This window comes from Canis aureus, chromosome 17 (genome assembly GCF_053574225.1).
Source record: "Canis aureus isolate CA01 chromosome 17, VMU_Caureus_v.1.0, whole genome shotgun sequence".
NCBI lineage: Eukaryota > Metazoa > Chordata > Mammalia > Carnivora > Canidae > Canis > Canis aureus.
The window spans coordinates 9,059,751-9,071,892 of record NC_135627.1 but is presented as its reverse complement, the minus strand read 5'-3'; the positions used below and the strand labels follow the sequence as shown (position 1 = coordinate 9,071,892).

At 39.8% G+C, this 12,142-nt stretch overlaps 1 protein-coding gene across 5 annotated transcripts in view; it reads left to right on the top strand.

Annotated features, from left to right (window-relative positions):
- Positions 1-12,091, top strand: part of ERCC5 (ERCC excision repair 5, endonuclease) — a 33,620-nt gene extending 21,529 nt beyond the window's left edge. For all 5 annotated transcript variants that reach the window (XM_077855016.1, XM_077855015.1, XM_077855014.1 and 2 more), the window contains 6 exons: positions 1,957-2,076; positions 2,260-2,473; positions 3,460-3,604; positions 7,639-7,839; positions 9,355-9,439; positions 11,406-12,091. In XM_077855016.1, coding sequence (XP_077711142.1) covers positions 1,957-2,076; positions 2,260-2,473; positions 3,460-3,604; positions 7,639-7,839; positions 9,355-9,439; positions 11,406-11,996 — 1,356 coding nt within the window. In that variant the 3' untranslated portion in view covers positions 11,997-12,091. The remainder of the gene's footprint in view (positions 1-1,956; positions 2,077-2,259; positions 2,474-3,459; positions 3,605-7,638; positions 7,840-9,354; positions 9,440-11,405) is intronic.
- Positions 12,092-12,142: the final 51 nt, after the last annotated feature.

Sequence of the window (12,142 nt, the reverse complement as noted above, 5' to 3'; positions counted from 1 at the left end):
TAGAAAAAAACCAACTTTGGTGTCTCGTATGATATAACAAAATTAACTCAAAACACATCACAAATTGTCGTTTTACAGTAACTCTGAAATGAGGCAATGCGAATCTGAGTCTTCCAACTTTGTTTTTTTCAAAGTTGTTTGTGCATTTCCAAATGAATTTTAGAATTAGCTTCTCAATATGTGTGAAAAATGCCTACGGTTTGAATGAAATTGCATTGAATATACTGATCAATATGGAGAGAATTAACATCTTAGCAACACTATTTTCTGATCTGTGAACATAGGATATATCTTGATTTATTCAGGTCTTTTAAATTTTTTTCAGCAATGTTTTGCAGTTTTCAGTGTACAGATCTTGCATATCCTTTTTTCAGATTTATCTCCAAGTATTTCATATTTTTGAGGTTATAATAATTGACATTTTATTTCTCATAGTTTGTAGCTTTTAGTATAATTCACAGAATTATACAATCATCACAATTTTAGAACATTTTCACCACCCCTAAAAGAAGCCCTGTACCCATTAGCAGTCCCTTCCTGTCCCTTCTCCATCTGGGACCGCTCATCTACTTTATGGACTTGTCCTTTCTTGACATATAAATGGGATCCTATAGCTTGTGGCCTTTTGTTTCTGGCTCCTTTCACTTAGCAGAATGTTTTCGAGGCCTATCCATGTTATAGCATGTGTGAGTAATTATTTCTTTTTATTGCCAAATGGTATTCCATTGTACGGATGTGTACCACATTTTATTCATCATTTGATGGACATTTGGGCTGTTGATACTTTTTGGCTATTATGAATAATGCTGCTTTTAACGTTCATGTACAAGTTTTTGTGGGGACCTAGGTTTTTATTTCTCTTTGGTGTACACTTAGGAATAGAACTGCTGGGTCACAGGGTAGCTATGTTAACCTTTTTGAGGACCTGTCAAACTGTTTTCCAAAGTCTGCACCATTTCCACTAACCGTGTATGAGGGTTCCATTTTTTCCACATTCTACTTACTAACATCTGTCCTTTTGATTACAGTCGCCCTAGTGGGTGGGAAGTGGTATCTCACTCTGTTTTTCTTTTTTGTTTAAGATTTTATTTATTTGAGAGAGAGAGAGAGAGAGAGATTGAGATTGAGCAAGGGGAGGGGCAGAGGGAGAGGGAGAAGCAGGCCCCTGGCTGAGCAGGGAGCCCCAGATGAGGCTTGATTCCAGGACCCCAGGATCACGACCTGAGCTGAAGGCAGACTTTTAACTGACTGAGCCACCCAGATGCCCCTCACTCTGTGTTTTTTAAATTCAATTTGTTTAAACCCAAAACTTAACAATTTATCCATCATCTCCCCCTCTCCAGCAACCACCAGTTTATGCTTTGTATCGACAAACTTCTTAAAAATTTTTAATTAAAAGGTTTTTTTTAGATTCTACCTATAGGAGTGATCATATGGTATTTGTCTTTCTCTGACTTTTTTTTTATTAGCACAATGCCCTTGAGGTCCATCCATGTTGTCACAAAAGGCTAGATTTCATTTTTTTTAATGGCTGAATAGTATTTTCATTGTATATATGTATACCATAGTTTTCTTCCTTTTTTTTTTTTGAAGATTTATTTTTCAGTAATCTCTACATCCAATGTGGGGCTTAAAGCCACAGCCCTGAGATCAAGAGTTGTGTGCTGTACTGAATAAGCCAGCCTGGCGCCCCCTCCAGTTTCTCTTCATGCAATTTCTGTTTGCATGCATTGTGTTCTTGCTGATGGCTCCTCTTTCGAGTAGGTTGCTGTCTGGAGATGGTCTCCACATCTGTGTGAGTTAGTGAGGAAACTCTAAAGATATCACAGACTTCCTCAGAAATCCAAGTGGGAAAGCTTGCTTGGTAATTTAGTCAGATGAAATGCAGGCTTTTTGTAACAAATGAGCTTAATTGGATCATTAATATAATTATCTACAGATGAAATTATTTTGTAGGAGGAACTGGAGACTCTGGAGAACGACCTGTTAGCACAGCAGCATTCTTTGAAAGCGCAACAGCAGCAGCAAGAAAGAACGGCTGCTACTGTGACGGGGCAGATGTTCCTAGAAAGCCAGGTGGGTGTACAATACCTTTAGCAATACCTACTGGGTCTCCTTTAGCAATACCTACTGCTCTTGTCACTTAATTGAATTCCCCGAGGGAATGCCTTAAATAAAATGTGTATGCACTGCTCCCATCTCTGGTCAAGGCCAGGTCCTGCATTTCACAGGGGTCATGGCATGTCTCTGACTCTCTAGGAACTTCTTCGCCTCTTTGGCATTCCCTACATCGAGGCTCCCATGGAAGCAGAGGCTCAGTGTGCCATCCTGGACCTGACTGATCAAACTTCTGGGACAATCACTGATGATAGTGATATTTGGCTGTTTGGAGCACGGCATGTCTATAAAAACTTTTTTAATAAAAACAAGTTTGTAGAATATTACCAGTACGTGGACTTTCACAACCAACTTGGTAAGACTTCAGAGTATGATTATTTTTTGAGATTTACCTTTAGAAATTGTATTATGAATTTTTTCCTTTCCAAGGAACTAATTTGATGTTATTAATTAGAAAAGGTAGGTCTACACAAGTTTCCATATAAGTGATCATTTGCTTCTATAGAGGAATAGGATTTTTAAATTAGAATTAAGAAATTAAAACCCGGGGATCCCTGGGTGGCTCAGCGGTTTAGCATCTGCCTTTGGCCCAGGGCACGATCCTCGAGTCCCGGGATCGAGTCCCACGTTGGGCTCCCAGCATGGAGCCTTCTTCTCCCTCCTCCTGTGTCTCTGCCTCTCTCTCTCTGTATATATATGTCTATCATGAATAAATAAATAAATAAATCTTAAAAAAAAATAAATTAAAACCCTAGTCATGTTTAGGCATTTTCTGCAGTTTCAACTACCTGACCGGTTTAGATTTTGACTGGTTCCCGGAGATCTCTGAAGTAAACCAGACGTGGTAGAGAGGGGAGGCAGGTGGAGTCACTCCTGCTGGAGTCATTAACTTCATGACCCCGTGCTGGTGCTTCTGGCAGTGATTCTTCACTTTCCCATTCATCTAACAAATATATATCAAGTAATTCCTGTATGCCAGCTCTTGTTCATGGCAGTGGGGGAAACAGTGGAGAATACAAGGCTAGGAGGAGAAACAGAAAATAAACATAAGTCATAATTTGACATAATTACCATGTAGAAAAATAAAGCTGTAGAAGACAATAGGGTGACCTACAGTCACAGGAAGTGCATGTGCTATTGTATATAGAGTTGTGGTCAGGAAAGGCTTTATTAATAGGTAACTTTTTGGGCTAGGGCCTAAAAAGAGGTAGTGTTGTACATACCTTAGGGATGAGCATGTTGGAAAAAGGGCCTAGAGACTGCAGAGGCCCAGAGGCAGAATCTTGTTTGGTGTGTTGTAATAAAAATTATAAAGATATTAAATGATTTTTACTTTTATAGGATTAGACCGGAACAAATTAATAAATTTGGCCTATTTGCTTGGAAGTGATTATACAGAAGGAATACCAACTGTTGGTTGTGTTACAGCCATGGAAATTCTGAATGAATTCCCTGGACATGGCCTGGAACCTCTCCTAAAATTCTCGTAAGTTCTTTCTTAATTTCTTTAATTCAAATGTTTATGTAAATATCCAATTTAGAGCACCTGAATGGCGCAGTTGGTTAAGTGTCCGACTCTTGGTTTTAGCTTAGTCATGGTTTCCAGATTGTGGGATCAAGCCCACATTGGGCTCCGTGTTCTGTGCTTGGCATGGAGTTTGCTTGAGATTCTTTTCTCCCTTTGCTTCTCCCCTCCCTGCACACACACGTGCATTCTCTTGCACTCTCTCTCGCTTTCTCTCAAATAAATAAATCTCTAAAAAAATATCCAATTTAACAAATAGAACTATTATTTACATCATGAACTGCCACAAATCACTGGAACTGATTGGGTTACCAAATTTGTTTTCCCTTTTCTAGACTTAAGTGAAAGCAGAGATGATTTTTAAAGAGACACAAGGCTTATCTTGGTTTAAGGTTACATAGCCAGGCCTGAGGGATTTCACAGGCAAGTAGAAATCCCTATTTCATTCATTCACATACTTATTGAGTAGCTGCTATGTGTCAGACACTCGCTAGGCTCGGGTAGGAAAGTTGACTAAGCTATAGGCTGCGCTCTCAAGGAGCTCCACACTGTTGGGGAGACAGAAGCAAACACATCCCTGTACCTCCATGTGTCAAGTGTCCTGAAAGAGGGGGCCAGAGGGGGCATGGAAATACAGTAGTACTAAGAACTTTACCCCGAGCCCTGTTGTCCTGTTGCTTGCTCTGTGTACCCCACTGTGTTCAGTGGTGGTGCTGCATTCTACCCAGAACCTACTGTTGTGCCACCCTTGGGCTACACTTTAAAATTATGGAGGTTCTGGGATGGTGGTGTTTAGGAGGATGTCTGTGAAAGAGTTCTTTCTTAAGGTTGGTCCTTGATGGCATTTCCAACATTGGAAAGTAAGCCATATACCTTAAATTTCACAGTTCCGTGGGTTTTAGTCTATTCTAGAAGTTGTAATGGCATTTTCTAACCACCAGCTTGTCATAAGGTACTATTTGGTGATAGCTGATTTAATGATTCTTTGGAGTTCTTCCAATTGTATCTTCTCTGTCTGAAAAATTCTCAGGTGTTCTAAAGAATCAGTGATTGGAATTAAAACTTAAATGCAGAAGTGGTTTTAATGTTTTCTGTCCTCCAGCCATAGCACATGTACCAATGTATGCTTTCTCTCTCTGTCTTGTCATGATTTTCATTTTATTAAGGAGAAAATATACTGGAAGTAAATTATGAGATAGGTCGTAGGTCATGGTACAGAAATAACTTGAAAAACTACAAATAACTCTATTATACAAAAAATAGAAAAATTATGAAATATGAATTTAAAAGATGGTTACAGTTAACACTTTGGTTTATATAATTTTAGACTTTTCTATGCATGTATACTCACACATTATATATATACAAACCTATGTATACATGTGTACTCATACAAGTGTGTATTGTTTCTTTTTATAGGAATGGGATGATACCATATACTTTTATGTTACCTGTAACTCATTTGGTGATAGAACAGGCATACTATCAACAATGTATAGATGAATAAAGTTTTTAATGACTCCATTGTAGTCTTTTGATAGATCATGATTGATTAATCATATGCCTATTGTTCCTATCTTTTTAAAGTCTAAACAAACATGATTTGAGTGTCTTCATAGACATATCTTTCGGTTCTTAATGGATTATTTCAGGATAAGTAAAAATGATGTTTAGCTTTTCAATCTGATGTCCTAAATTTTTTTATTTGTTGAAAATTTGAACTTCTGGTATAGTAAATGCCTGCTTATGCCATATTTCTTTTCTTTCAACAGTTTTTGCTCATTTGTTGTTAGTTGAGTGGTTTACGTTTTTAGAGTCCGCTTTAGCCATTTCTGCTCTGGTTGTCTGGCAGGTCAGTGGCAGAGAGGAGCAGTTGAGCTGGACCTGGCTCAGGAACATTTAAGGTAGATGCAGAGTTGCAGAGTTAGAGAGCAGGAAGAGGTGGAAGAGCAGAAAGATTGAGAATGTCGCCTTGCTTTCTTTTCTGCTTTTCCTTCTGCTGAGCAGACCCCAGCTTGTCACCCCTTCTGGTGGAGCTATTCGGGGCCTGCCCACTGTATTCAGCCCAGCTGTGTTTGGTTAAGGTCCACATGCTGTGCTCTTCTATGGAGCCTTCATTCTGAATTAGCTACCAACATTTAAATTAGGGGCGCTTTCACGGAACATTTTGGATTGTCCGGGGGGAAAATGGGATCTGAAAGCACTAGGTACAAATGCCCAGAGATTGCTGGCCAGGGCACAAATCCTTCTCTCTTATCACAGTCACTCCCACCCCCTTTATTTATTTTATTTATTTATTTATTTTTATTTTTTATTTTTTATTTTTTATTTTTTCCACCCCCTGTTTTGTGTCCCCCCACAGCTCTGCTGATTCACAGAGGCTATCTTTCATCTTGATGGTAGTGCTGGGCACTCCTGCTTTAAGGAGGGGATTTCTTCCGTGTCATGAGTGCTCCACATGTTGTGCTGACCCACGTAACGAACAATCGTGATTACTAATTTATCTCAAAGATGAAAATTCTAAAGAGAGTAGGCAAGAACTATAGGTATTCTCTTAGCACACTTTTGGAAACAGTATTGTAAAGGTGAAGAGGATAGATCTTACTTTTTGCCTTTTGATCCTGCAGTGAAGACTGCAGTTAGACTTTTGTACTGCTAGGTGGCACTCCTGCGTTGAAGTGAGACTGGCTGAGAACAGCTCTGAGTCCGTTTTCTAATACCAGTAAGTATGTGAAGCAGTGGAACATGAGATAGAGGGTTTTGTTTTTTGTAACGTTTCATTGAATGCGTAGATTGGTGAGGGTTTTCTTTGTTTTTAACTTTATGCCATTTATTCTTCCTAATTGTGTACATTTTTCTGGTTATCTCTGTGGCATTATAAAATACTTTAAACCTCAGTGGCTTCAAACAGCAATGGTCATTGATTTTGCCATGAACCTGCAGTTTGGTGAGGCTGCAGGGGCAGGTCTTGCCAGATTCTGTGTGTGTTGGGGGTTGGCTCAGCGGGGCTAGAGGATCCACTGGTGATAGAGCCATGTTTCTGGCCAATGATGCTGACTGTCAGCCAGGAACTCAGCCAAAACAGTGGGCCGGGGCCTCAGACCCCCTCCATCTGGACCTCTTCACCAGCTGGAGCTTCCTCAGACCATGTCAGCTGCTTCTGAGGTAGATATTCCAAGGGTCAGGATATGGACGACAGTCTCGGAAGACCTGGCACAGTGTCACTTCCTCGGTCATAGAGCTCACCTGGCTCAAGGGAAGGGGACATGGACGCCACTTCTGGATTGGGAGGAGAATCAAAGAATGTGTGGCTAGCTGTCTTTAACTTGCCAGAGTAATTTATGCTCACAATGGGAAAACTGAAAAAGGAATAAAATACAAAGAAGAAAACGAACAGCTGTATCCTTGCTTAAAACATTGCCTGATACAGTGAAATAATAGCGATCATTGCTTTTATTATTTTAAATTGCCTTGTTTATTTTTTTTTCTTCACATATATGCATTTTCTCCAAAATTGAGGTTATACCTGATGTAGAGTCGTGTTCTGCCTTTTTAAGATGTAACACGTTCTTGGTATTTTTACATACTGTTAAATATTCTTGGGTCTATTGTAGTTGATTTGAGGTAAATGATACAGATATATTACTTCATTTTCCTGCTGAGGAAGAGCCCCGGAGAAGTTGTGAGATCTGGAGGGTGATTCTCAGGGTCTGACTGCATTAGTCCCAGCCGTGGAATCTTGAGCAGGTAGTGACTTCTGCTTGTGGTCAGTTTCGTCCTTTGTGAGGTAAGGATGGTGGTGGGACTGTGCTCAGGTGATGATCGGGCATGTACAACAGCTGACACAGTGCCAGGGGCAGAGTGAGCTTGTAGTCTGTGTTTGCTCTGGTTACTCTGTGGGTCATAGGATTTGTTCTGGCACTTGAGTTTACATTTACCTTTATCTGTGGTGCATCCACTATACATCATGAAGCCTTCTCTCCTTTCCCTTATAGAGAGTGGTGGCATGAAGCTCAAAAAAATAAGAAGATAAGACCTAACCCTTATGATACCAAAGTGAAAAAAAAATTACGCAAGCTGCAGCTCACACCTGGCTTTCCCAATCCAGCTGTTGCGGATGCTTACCTCAAACCTGTGGTGGATGATTCCAGGGGATCGTTTCTGTGGGGGAAACCAGATCTGGACAAAATTAGAGAGTATCCTTTTACTCCTTAAAACATAAAGGAGTACTGAGCCAAATATGTGTTTTCTTTTGAGTCGTAGGGAACATCAACTTGGATCAGCTTTTTCTTCATACTCTGTTTATCTAAGATGTTCCTTTTTCTTTCCCCATAGGTTGTTTTTTGGGGGTGGTAAAGTAACAGAATTTGTCATCTTAACATTTTAAGCATACCATTCGGTGGCATTAAATACATTCACATTGTTGTGCAACAATCACTAGTCACCAAATCCATCCCCGTTCTTTTCATCTGAAAAGAGTTGAAGCTTGAGATCCATTAACAACTCCCCCTCCCATCCCTTTCCCTCCCCTTGGCCCCTAGCAACCACAAGTCTACCTCCTGTCTCCATGGTTTTGACTAGTGAGTGCCTCCTATGAGTGGAATCATTCAGTATTGGTCCTTTTGTATCTGGCTTATTTCACTGAGCACTAAGTCCTCAAGGCTCGTCCCTGCCAAAGTATAGGTCAGAATGTCCTTCCTCTTTAAGGCTGAATAATATTCCATTGTGTGGATATGCTATATTTTGCTTATCTGTTCATCTGTTGATGGATACTTGGGTTGCTTCCATGTTTTAGCTATTTTTTTTTTTTTTTTTTATGATAGTCACAGAGAGAGAGAGAGAGAGAGAGAGGCAGAGACATAGGCAGAGGGAGAAGCAGGCTCCATGCCAGGAGCCTGACATGGGATTCGATCCTGGGTCTCCAGGATCACACCCTGGTCCAAAGGCAGGCACTAAACCGCTGCGCCACCCAGGGATCCCTGTTTTAGCTATTATAAATAATTCCTTTAAAGAGGATCTTTTTTTTTTTTTAAATTTTTATTTTTATTTATGATAGTCACACACAGAGAGAGAGAGAGGCAGAGACACAGGCAGAGGGAGAAACAGGCTCCATGCACCGGGAGCCCAATGTGGGATTCGATCCCGGATCTCCAGGATTGCGCCCTGGACCAAAGGCAGGTGCCAAACCGCTGCGCCACCCAGGGATCCCTAAAGAGGATTTTATTTGAAATAGGTAGTGATGAGCATTCATAGATACAACCATATAATTATTCATCCTGAAAGAATAGAAAAGAGTATTAGTTTTGTTCTTTATTCTTATTTATATGTTCCTTTCTGCATATTTAGATAACTATTTGGATAGATAATTAAATGTTTGCTGTAGTATTAGCCTAACTATCAAAGAAATATGTATGATATCTGTAAACCTGTTTTTGTTTTAGGTTAACCTTTTTTCCTAGTAATGAGCCTCTATATCCTAAAATGAGAGTTGGATATGTTTTATCTTAGAGGACACTGAACAGGAGACAGGGCCATGTGATTATGTTGCAGTAATTGTTTTGTCATTCTGTTCTCTTACTACTTTATTCTTTATAAATATGAAAATCTTTAGAGATACAGGGAATGAAATTATGGGTGAGTTCTTTGCAACGTTTTATTTATCACTTGTTTAAATATCTTTAAAAACATGAAGAAGCCTTAACTGCCTGCATATTTTGTCAGCGTTATTTTGGCTGGAACAGGACGAAGACAGATGAGTCTCTGTTTCCAGTATTGAAGCAACTGAACGCCCAGCAGGTAATCATGGCAGCTCTTTCCCCAAGTTCAGGGTAAGGAGTGAATGTAGAAAAGCTGTCAGTGTCAGCTCTTAAAGACCGGTTGGTTACTCTTTTATTTTAGGGCTCATAACATACATTTAAAAATTTTTACACTTTAGATAAGGGAATGGAGGAAAACAGAAAAAGGGGAAACTGCACCTTATCTTCATTTCTCAATTTCACTTTTACGGCTGGACTTTGGGGTCTGTGAGTGTTCATTTTGACTTTGAAAAAACCAGACTAATAATGGATTGCTCACTGAGGTGTTTACAGTTGACTATTTTACTTTTTCAGAGCTATTTGCATTTCAAAAAAAGTCTAGGAAGTATTTAGTCCAAAGCAATCCTGATCATTAAATTCTATCCAAGTACGAATGTTCTTGTTCTATACATGAATCATCATCATTGTGGCACATTGGCAGGAGAGATTTTTGGGGGAGAGATGAGGCCTTTGTATGGCCCTCAGTTCTGTGGGTGGGTAGGTAATCATGTCTTGCTTTATCTGTATGTTTCTACCCATGCAGAAAAACTGTTCCTGCCCCAGGAACAGCCTCCAAAATATATGTACAGGTTAACCACTTAGTAGAAATGAGACCATATTCTATAGGATACCTATATTTAAACCTATTGTCATTAGGTTTGTTTAATTTTGAAAAAACTGAGCTGGACGGCCTTTTCTTTTTTTTTTTTTTTTAAGATTTTATTTATTTACTCATGAGAGACACACACACAAAGAGAGAGAGAGAGAGGCAGAGACATAGGTAGAGGGAGAAGCAGGCTTCATGCAGGGAGCCTGATGTGGGACTCGATCCTGGGTCTCCAGGATCACGCCCTAGACTGAAGGCAGCGCTAAATCTCTGACCACCCAGGCTGCCCTGGACAGCCTTTCTGAAAAAAGACGGCCTTCTGAAGAAAGTCTCTTGTTGCTTAATTGATGACTTTCTATAATGCAGACATTTATGCCAAAGGCAAGGAAAGCTTATTGGCTTTGTGACTAACTACTCCTTAATTTCAGATAAATTTTGTTGGAATATGTTTCTTCCTTTACATTATAGAAGTTAATATATATATAAAAAAAGAAGTTAATATAAATTTATTTCCCCAAAATTAGAAAATGAAAAAAAGTGAATTGAAATGATCCATTATTTATTTTTTCTCACACAAATATTAACATTTAGGTTTATTTTCTTTTATTCCCCACCCCTCGCTTCTCACATATATTTGTTATCATACATAAATACAATTTGATATTTCTAACCCCCCCCATACTTATTAACCAAAGACTTTTTTTCTGTATATTGCATGGTTTTTGTCATTTCAAATGACCAGATGACATTGCCTCAAAGAAATTTCACTTATTGGTTCAGTTCACTTAGTGGACCCTTGATTATCAGGTTTTCATAAATAATGCTGTGATCAACATTAGGCATAAAACTTCTCCCACATGTAACTATTATTTTAATAATGTCTTCCTAAAATTGGATTCCTAAACAAAGGGCATGACCATTTCCCATGGTCCCCAGTATGTACTACTATGTGGTTGCCTCCTCAACATACTGCATGATGACGATGTTTTTAAGAGAAGGGAAGAGTGGAATTTAGAAACAGACTCCTGAGGCTGTGCTATTCCAAAAGAAGATGGCATCTTTGGCTACTGAAAAACACACGACTGTCTTTGAGTACCTGGGAAGGGGCTACTTAGTTAGCTGTGGACAGAGGGCTCAGATAGAGGTAATGCAATATTGCTTCATGTGTGATCTAGAAAATAAAATTTTGCTGCCGTAAATCCTGTGGGAGAGATTTGGCTTTTGAGAGGTAAGGAATTCACATTCTCTGAAAGAGTCCTCCAAAGCTAGTGTCCAGGGTGAAGCTCTTTGGTTTGCTTCAGAAAGTTGACTGACTCGCCTGATTTTTTTTTTTTTTATTATTATTTCATTTCATTTTTAGACGCAGCTCCGAATTGATTCTTTCTTTAGATTAGCTCAACAGGAGAGACAAGATGCTAAGGGTATTAGGAGCCAGAGACTTAACAGAGCTGTGACATGTATGCTGAGAAAAGAGCGAGAAGCAGCAGCCAGCGAAATAGAAGCAGTGTCTGTTGCCATGGAGAATGATTTTGAGTTCCCTGATAAGGCAAAAGGAAAAACCCAGAAGAGAAGCATCGTAAATAAATGGAAAGAGTCATCAAGCCCGAAAAAAAAGAGGCTTTCAGATTCCAAGCAAGAGAGAAGATGTGGTGGGTTTTTTGTGGGGGCCTGCCTCTCGCCATCATCTGGGACCTCTTCAGGCGAGGACACGGAGTGTGGGTCTTCAGTGAACATGCACTGCAGGGGAGCAGCCCTGGAGTCACCTGCCAGCCACCCAGGTTTGCAGAGTGCAGTGACGCCTGCTCCTGCCAGGGACCAAGGTGCAACCACCAGCAGCTCCAGTGACGATGATGGTGGGGGGCCAGTGCCAGTGCTGGTGACTGCCAGATCTGTGTTTGGGAAGAGAAAGGGGAAACTGAGAGGTATAAGAGGAAAAAAGAGAAAAAGCTAATTTAAGTCCATGTGTTCCCCATCATCAGGTACAACTAACATTTTGTAATGAATTTGTTGTGAGGAAATAATACAATTAAAAGTATTTGCACACTTTTTGTATTGTGTGGTTTTTAAAAATATGGATGCAAAACTGGACATTTATTT